General features: G+C 38.3%; 1 protein-coding gene across 1 annotated transcript; it reads left to right on the forward strand.

The window, feature by feature from the left end:
• The first annotated feature begins 1,672 nt into the window (after positions 1–1,672).
• On the forward strand, positions 1,673–6,598 carry LOC125271410 (CD209 antigen-like). The gene is made up of 4 exons (XM_048195486.1): positions 1,673–2,723; positions 4,096–4,515; positions 4,625–4,905; positions 5,430–6,598. The coding sequence occupies exons 1-3, from the start codon at positions 2,615–2,617 to the stop codon at positions 4,849–4,851; spliced, it is 756 nt and encodes a 251-aa protein (XP_048051443.1). The 5' UTR covers positions 1,673–2,614; the 3' UTR covers positions 4,852–4,905; positions 5,430–6,598.
• The last annotated feature ends 2,446 nt before the right edge of the window (positions 6,599–9,044 follow it).

A 9,044-nucleotide genomic window follows, 5' to 3' on the forward strand; every position in this document is an offset into this window, starting at 1 on the left:
ATTAAGACGAATAAATGAATTTGTTAATAAGAGATAACACCTCACATGCCATCCCTAAGTTGTCCACTAGAGAGTGGCATTGTATCACAAATGAACGATCCAGTTGAATTCTCTGGTGAGTTTGGTAATGCTCATGAGTCACGTGAGAGTCTGGCTGTCTGTGTCGACTCTCGAATGGGTGATGTTTAACTATTATAAAGTGGTACAGACTTCAGTTTGCATGTAAACCCCACTTTCAGCAGTGTTATCTTTTCTCACACAGAAGAGAGCTCCGCTCACACTCTGAAAGACGAGATCTATAAGGGGCGGGCGAGTAGTACCTCTGCATCTTTACGAGCAGGTTTTCACTCTCATTGTCGAATTTCCATTATGACAGTCTTCGTCCTTTTCTGGATCTCAATGTTGAACAAACATTTGAGGAAACACGATTTAAGAATGTTAACCCAATGTGTTCTCTCTCGTTCAGTAAAACAGAATGATTGGTTCACATCGATCGCTCTGAAAGATGCTTTTTTTCCACATAAGCATTTATCCACCACACAGAACGTTTCTTCGTTGCGCCTATCCAGGCATACGTAACGAATTCACAGTTCTTCCTCTCGGGATCTCACTTAGCCCTCAGACTTGTTTGTTTGTGGAGGCGGGCTTAGCTTCACTAAAAATGTCAGGTCTTCATAGACGAATAGCTCATCATAGCCGAGTCGAAAGAGTGTTGCAAGACACCTGCCGTGTGCTCATACACATCACATCTTTTGAGTTCAGGGTGAATTTGAACAACAGCAATTTTACGCCCAGTCAGAGTGTGATTTTCTGGGGTTTGGAGCTGAACTCAGTCTCTATGTGAGTGCGTCTCTCTCAAGAGCGTGTTCTCTCTCTACTGAACTGTCATTCAGAGAGGGAGCGAAAGTGCAATATTGCACGTCTCAGACTGCAGGTTTTGCCTCTGGGGCTTCTGAGAATGAGAGTGTTCATGAAATGGGTTTTGTCACTACATTTCAGCCCATTACGCGATCTCTGCCGCTCGCTGCATGTGAAGAGCGCCTGCACAGCAGATCTGTGCCACTTGAGGATAGCGGACTTTTACGCAGAGGGAATCCCTCTGGGGACGGTGATGTTGAGGAAAGTCATGCGCCCTTAAAGGTGCTAAAGAAGTTTTTTTTTTTTATACATTTTTGCAATATTACTTGAAACTGTCTTTACTAACTGATAAAAGACTATTTATTAGGTGCACTGAAAGTAATAATATTAATATACATCATCTGTGCACAAGGTAGGGCCTTAAAAACATCAGCCAATCATTTACGCGATCATCGCGTAAACGATTGGCCCTCTGGCTTGTCAATCACTGCCGTGACGTTCCTTGTGAGAGACGTGCGCGGATTGGCCCTCTGGCTTGTCAATCACTGCCATGACGTTCCTTGTGAGAGACGAGCGCGGCTGCGCGCTCCAGTAACTTTCCACACTCTACAGGCGCCGCATGCAATGTTTTTGTCAGGAGACAGGAGTAACAACTGCAGATTATGTGTTACCTGCGGTGAGTCCGACATAATGAATCCACTAACACAACACAGCGAATGCCGGTGGTAAACACTCGTGTTCCAATACGAGTGTTTACGAGTTTTGGGAGGCGTTCCTTCGAAGGAGGGGGGTTGTTCTTACACATGCGCTCATTTCAAAAACTCAGTAACAGTCTTTGGTTTCTCAGTCGACGAAAAGATCCTCTTTAGCACCTTTAACAGGCTTGGGTGCCACTCAGGCTCGCAGGACAGTGAACCTTTTGTGGCCAAGTAGACTACATTCAGCGCTCATAAATTATTTAGAGCTTATGTGAGCCTGTAATGTATGTGCGTTTTGCGAGAGCAATCAGAGTGGCAAATGAATGGTAATCAGCTGTCTCCTTAAAATAGTCTGTTTGCAAGCAGCGGAAAACTGTCTACAAGAGACACACATACAGGAAACCCAAGTGTCATTTACTCTGCTGCACATAATAGCACCAAATCTATCATGCGCCGTGCACGTCTGTGATGACGTAAGATGAACGCAAATGCACCAGGGTTCGATAGAATCAATTTGAGTCTGAAACCAGACCAACGCTGCGGGGGGCACTGGGAACAATCGTGCCCGGGCTCGGACCACGGCAAACGAGCCTAGTGTGAAAGCCCCATAAGTCTCCAGCACCTCCTGCACCACCCTGGCCCCCCGAACTGTCAGCACTGCCTTGGCCCCCTTAATTGTCAGTGCTGCCCTGGCCCCCCAAACTGCCGGTACCGCCCGTGACTGAAGTGATCAGAAAGGAACAGAAACATTAGATTCAGGGCACTTGCTACTGTTTCCTGCATCATCAATACAAAGGTCCAGTTTGGGCTGTTTAAGGATATTTGAGTCCATTTGAGTGGTCACAGATTCCTCTTGTTGGCTTTTGAAGCTGATAATGTGGTTGAATGTAGTCTGCAGAGAGTTTTTAAGTTGGACTGCAAGTCTTTATTCTTGTTGAAGGCAGGTGTGAAATAAAATAGCTTCCTGTTAAGGTGTCAGTTGTAAAAAAAAAAAAACCACTCATTCTGAAGATCACAGCTCATCTGTAAAGACGTACTGTCCAACATAAGAGCCAAATATGGAATTAGACCCTGTTTATCAAAATGTTGGACGGAGAAATATTGAGGACACATTTAAACCTCGAACACTGAATCACAGGCAGGATGAAGGAAAAGATGAAAACCGCAGTAAGTAGAAAATTACTTTAAATCAGAAATTGGTGTCGCAGATGGTGTTAATGATGTTACTAATGTCTGAGGAAGTGTCATACAATTTCAAATAATTTTTCTAAGAATAGTATGTCAATGTTTCTGCCTTTATATTTATTGCATTAACACTTCTACAAAAATACTTTCAATATGTTAATCTTTAGATATTTTACAGAATAGCAATGTTTGTCTTGTAAAAGAATGTACTGCAAAAGCTCTTATTACAACATTATCTAAAGACAAATGTAGATTAAATGGTTGATTTGAATCATTTTGTACAACCTGAATTCCGGAAATGTAGGGGTGTTTTTTGGAATTTGAATAAAATAAAAACTAAAAGACTTTCAAATCACATGAGCCAATATTTTATTCACAATAGAACATAGATAACATAACAAATGTTTAAAGGGAGACATTTTACACTTTTATCCACTAAATGAGCTCATTTTAAATTTGATGCCTGCTACAGGTCTCAAAGATGGCATGGTGGCAACAAATAAAAAGCAAGCAATTTTTAAAAGATTTAGCTGGGAGAACATTTAGCAACTAATTAATTTAATTTATATCAGGTCTGTAACATGGATTAGCTATAAAAAGGGATGTCTTAGAGAAGCAGAGTCTCTCAGAAGTAAAAATGAGCAGAGCTGCGAAAGAGAAAGACCTTCCAGCGTGTTATCAGCGTTCAGTTCAAAAGCCAGCATCTCTGATGGTATGGGGGTACATAAGTGCATACGGTATGGACAGATTGCTTGTTTTGGAAGGCACTATGAATGCTGAAAGGTATATAAAGGTTTTAGAGCAACATATGCTCCCCTCCAGATGACATCTATTTCAGGGAAGGCCTTGTGTATTTCAGCAGGACAATGATACCACATACTGGGTGCTGAATTGGCCTGCCTGCAGTCCAGATCTTTCACCTAAAAATACGTCAAAGATGACCACAAACTTTTCAGTAGCTGGAAACCTATATCAGGCAAGAATAGGAACAAATTTCAACACCAAAACTTCAGAAACTCATAACCTCGATGCCCACACTTCTTCACACTGTTTTGAAAAGAAGAGGAGATGCTACACCATGATAAACATGCCCCCGTCCCAACTATTTTGAGACCTGTAGCAGGCATCAAATTTGAAATGAACTTATTTTGTGCATAAAATTGTACAATTTCTCATTTTAAACATTTGTTATCCATGTTCTATTGTGAATAAAATATTGGCTCATATGATTTGAAAGTCTTTTAGTTTTCATTTTATTCAAATTTTAAAAAAAAATGTCCCAACATTTCCGGAATTTGGGTTGTAATAATAGGACAGGTATTCATTGATATCTGTGTTTCTGTTTGTTTGTAAGGAGGAAGTAGATGTTTGGTGTTGATGACAGTGTGTCTCGGGCTCATTTGTGTTCTTCTGCTGGTCATCATCGTCTTCATCACAGCAGAGAGAGAATCTCTGTTCAAGAGTTACAAGAACACAGCTGAAGAGATCAATCAGACCATCAACAGCTTACAGGAGAATTACACTGATCTTACACAGAAGAAACTGAAGCTGGAGACCAGAGTCAAAGATCTCACTGTTGAAAGAGACCAGTTAAAAAACAACTTCAGCTCTTTGTGTGAGAAGAAACTGGAGCTGGAGACCAGAGTCAATAATCTCACTGCTGAGAAAAGTCAGTTACAGAGAAGATTTGATTCTTTGAGTCAGAAGAATCTGGAGTTAGAAAGCAAAGTCACATCTCTGAGTGATGACCTGACGAGAGAACCATCTAAACAAGGTTAGTACACAACTGTTTTGTCTAAGTAAATTTTTTTTTAAGTTTTCTTTATCTTTACTGTATTTGCATACAGTTTTGAAAAGTGGTTAAGGAAATCTGTCTATTCCAGGTTATTTTTTTTTCATATCTAATGAATCGAAGCACTGGTCTGAGAGCAGGAAGTACTGCAGGGATCGAGGAGCTGATCTGATCATTATCGACACTGAAGAGAAGCAGGTGAGTTTGTGTGAGAGTCTGTTCATGAATGAGAGGAATCACACTTATTCCTGTTTTCATTCACACACAGAGGTTCTTATCTTCATTCATCAAGGAGAGAGTGTGGATTGGTTTGTCTGACACTGAGACTGAAGGCAGAACGATATGGGTGGACAATAAACCACTGAATCGAGGGTAAGAGACAAAACACTCACAGGAAACCACTGTGTATGTATTTAAGTCCTTTTAATTCTCATTTAAAATTTAGATAACAACAACCTTCAAAAATCAAATACAGCTCTACCACAAACACAATTATGACAACACAAATACATATAATAATAATTAACATATATTATTAAATGTAAAAAAAAAAAAAAAAATACAATTAAAAAAAATAATAAATATATCTTAATATAAATAAATATAAATATTTGGGCAAATGTTATTTAATTTAATTTAATGCACAATTATCCGAACCCCAACCTCAATATTAAGATAAGCTAACATTAAAAAGTCTAACCGCTGTTGGAACAAAGGATCTCCGAAACTTAACTTTAACTTCAGCTCTAATCTGCTGTTGTGGTGCTGTGATATTGTTTGCTCTTTTATGATGAATAGCTTGTTAAGATCCTCGTCTGTTGTTTGCTGAATGAATAAAAACTTTCATTGAACATATTGGGTTCAGAGTCACTGAAAATCTGACACGTTTTATTCAGGTTTTGGTTCAGAGGTCGGCAGGATGACTATAATGGAAATGAGGACTGTATTGAACTGATCCCTACAGAAGACCCTGGGAACAACTGGAATGATCTGCCATGCTCTGACAAGAGGAAATCGTTTTGTGAGAAGAACTAGATTTTATCCAGTCTTGTGTTTTTGCTTCTATTATTTCACTGAATTGTTTTATTGTGAATGTATAATTTCTGCCAGCTGATGCTCATATGAATTTGTTAGAAGGAAATGTCAATATGATCTTATTTCGTCTCATTTGTTAGTATGAAGTGTTGAAGTGAAAATCACAGTAGATTGCCCTGATTCACCCTATTATTCTGATATTGAGTGTCTGTGAAACTGCCTTTGGGTTGTATTGCTATCATTTTCAATAAAATGTTAAATAACCATTATTACTATATAATAATCTTTTCTTTTTTTTCTTATTTCATATTTCATTCTTGTATATCTGCTTTATTGCAACATTTACCAAAAGCTGCAATTTCAGGAGCCAATTCTACTTCAAACTTCAATCAAACAGATGCAAAGATTAAACCCACAGAAATTATTCACTTTTTTTATGATCCTTTACTCTTATTTTTAACAAGTGTGGGCGCAGCCATATTAAACTTTGGTGCGAGGCTTTCGGCGTCAGCAGTCTCCAGTTATTATTTAGCTGTGCAATAACAGTTTATTGTGCTGCTGGATGTTGTAAACTGGCACTTGTTTTCAAATAATTTTAATTTATTAATGTATTAATAAATGCACTAGTTTGTGGTTCAATTATTTTACCTTTTACTGCAATTTGTTAAGTGGGACACATCAGAGGTGGAGCGCCACACAAATATTATCTTTACAAGAAAACTGATTTTAAAACTAGAATAAAGAGGCTCATAAATTGAAACAAATTAGGTGAAATTTTTCAGGATTACCAACGGGTTTGGTTAGGGTTAGGGGTTGGTTATAGGACAGTATACCAATTAAATTTGACAATTTAACAGCTAAATCATTCCTTAAATAATAATAAAATATAGAATTGAATAAGTAAGTGATATAAAATAGTATAAACTCTTAAAAAAAAAAAAAAACTAGCAAAAACGCTAGTAAAACACAAGTAAAAAAAATGATTAAACTAAAGATTGGACTCAGTAGTGTTCCTTACAATTTACCAAAGATCCAGTAATCCATTGATACTGACATGCTGGCAGGAATCATATTTCCTGACATTTGCCTGATTTTGATGCCTGGAAAATACATGAAGCAAATTTGCCTGTGAACACAACACAATACAATATTCAATACAATATTGAATATAGGTCTAAATCCTGGGGCCTGTTGTTCAAAAGTACTCTTTTCAAGTTAGAGAGCCATCTATATTAGATATAGATACGGGTCGCTAAAGACCCCAATATGTAATAATGATTGCCGTATCATTCATGCATTTACAAGCAGCCACCTGTCAGAACTCACTTATGGGCATTAAGATTTCAGGGTTGCGTTCCACTTTGCATTTAGACACACACTTCTGCCCTGTCCAAATGCCCACACTTGCGGTCTCGGCCACTTGAGAGCATGTTCATGTAACAGGAAGTAAGTGCACAAGACTGTCCCATGTCTTAAAGTCCCCGTGAACCGGAAGTTGCAGACAACTTTTCTCCAGTGTTGTGATGTATTTCCAAGTGAATATTGAATAGAGGGCAGGGTTTTACTTTTGCACTCCTCCTCTCCATTTTTCGCTCATAGCAGACTAACGGTTGGAGGGGAGTGGTTTAAGCATTTTCAACCCAAGCCTTCAAACTGACATCATCAGAGAAGGAACGCCATTCCAGACCGGAAGTAACCTTTCAGATTTTGATTAAAGATTACCAAGACAAACCATTTTTTTTTCTGTGTATTAACTTGCATGGATTAATTGTTCACCACAAGACTAGTAGTATGCACTAACAAAGTAAATAGGGTCAATTTTGATTTCATGACGACTTTAAAAATGCCCAAGTGCAGTGCCCTTAATGCACACTAAACCCACACTTCGGAGCGGTATTCGAGGCTAAGCGTATCCCATCATGCATTATGTTCAGGAACTCACATTCCCCGAAATCGCGATATGTCAAGGAAAGCATTCGACTGTAAGTTAAATTAATTATAAAGCCTATTACATGTAATTTGATAGTAAAATATAAAGTGCTGCTTATTTTATTGATGCAAAGATGAGTAGGCTATGTGTATTTTGTACATCTGTACATTTGCAAGTGCTTTTTATTACTTAAAGAAGGACCACAATAGAGTAGCCTAACCTCAGAGATGGTCGTGTTTTTGTAGGCAAAACCCGGAAGCTAGTTAGCATTTTAGGATTTCCGGTTCCATCACACTAAAGTCTATGGGTTTTTTGAATGGGTTTTTGCTAAATCGCCTGAAATAAGGTCTGTGGTTAACAAAGCCTCTAAATACTTTCACGTTTTGATATATGACATAAAACACAGTTATAACCCACATGTGATTTTTTAAACCTTTATTGTTGCTTAAAAACGGCAGTGGCTAACAAGTTGCTAATAAGTATTCATACACAGCACAGATCATAATCAGCGAGCATGTTTTTAAATAAAGTTGTTTTTTAAATAAAGTTTGAGGAAGCTTGGTGGTGACGATGTTGATCCGCGACCATTGTGTGCTGTAGTCCGTTTATAGCCTACTGATAGCCTTTTATATCTGACGACTTTATTTAGGCTTCAAAATTTATGAATGTTGTGTTAACTTGTAAAGATTATCTTGATAGACAAATGTCATAACCCATTATTAAACACAGAGCTTATTTTTTTTTGTTGCAATTTTCCAAAAGTCTATGGGGAAAATGCATAGGCTTTCGATCGATGGAACCCGTGCACCGCTAACTTCCGGGTTGGCCTACAAAAACACGTCATCTCTATTGTGTCTTCCGTTAGTTACATAGTGACCACTGAACAGATATTTAAAAGTGTATTTTAAAATGCAAAGTATTGAAAATAATAATAATAATTAATAATAAAGCTCTGTAAATGCTTGCATTTTTTGCAAGACTATAAGTGTGTCCTGTAAGGGTAAGCAAAAGTTCTCCACACTTGCAGTCTTCACACCAGCTTGAACACTTGAGCCAAATATAAAACCGGTCCGCAAGTGTGAGTATTTGGACAGGGCGTTCCCCTCGGGGGAATCCCAGCGCCATTTTGAAGTGCGTTCAACTCGGTTCAACTTCATGAAGTGGACCAATGAAGTTTATATGGACAGACCCTCGACCCTTTGATTCTGAATGAGGGAGCGAATCTACTTCATACACTTCAGGCAGCTATATACCACAATGCAACACGATTGTGACGTCACCACAAACAACTCAATGATATATTAATTTTTAAAAAATATTTAAAACAACCCAAACACACCCATATACATATAGAATGATGCATTCAATAATTTCGTAAGGGGAAAAAATGTAAATAATAAATCAACTCAGTGGATTCCAAGTGATCCCCATTTCAAGGTTGTGTCCATGATTGATTGTAACATCACAGCAGATCACGCTTAATTTACCCCCACCCCACACAACTTTAGTGCATGATATTGGCATTATTTATAGAAGCGCGCTCCCG

Source organism: Megalobrama amblycephala, linkage group LG7 (genome assembly GCF_018812025.1).
Source record: "Megalobrama amblycephala isolate DHTTF-2021 linkage group LG7, ASM1881202v1, whole genome shotgun sequence".
In the NCBI taxonomy this organism is placed as follows: Eukaryota; Metazoa; Chordata; class Actinopteri; order Cypriniformes; family Xenocyprididae; genus Megalobrama; species Megalobrama amblycephala.

Excerpts from the sequence above, each read along its gene's own strand:
- LOC125271410 (XM_048195486.1), top strand. The coding sequence starts at position 2,615 with ATGGAATTAGACCCTGTTTATCAAAATGTTGGACGGAGAAATATTGAG. Across the intron at positions 2,724-4,095 it reads AGGAAAAGATGAAAACCGCA|GAGGAAGTAGATGTTTGGTG; the intron begins GTAAGTAGAAAA and ends TTTGTTTGTAAG. Across the intron at positions 4,516-4,624 it reads GAGAGAACCATCTAAACAAG|GTTATTTTTTTTTCATATCT; the intron begins GTTAGTACACAA and ends TGTCTATTCCAG.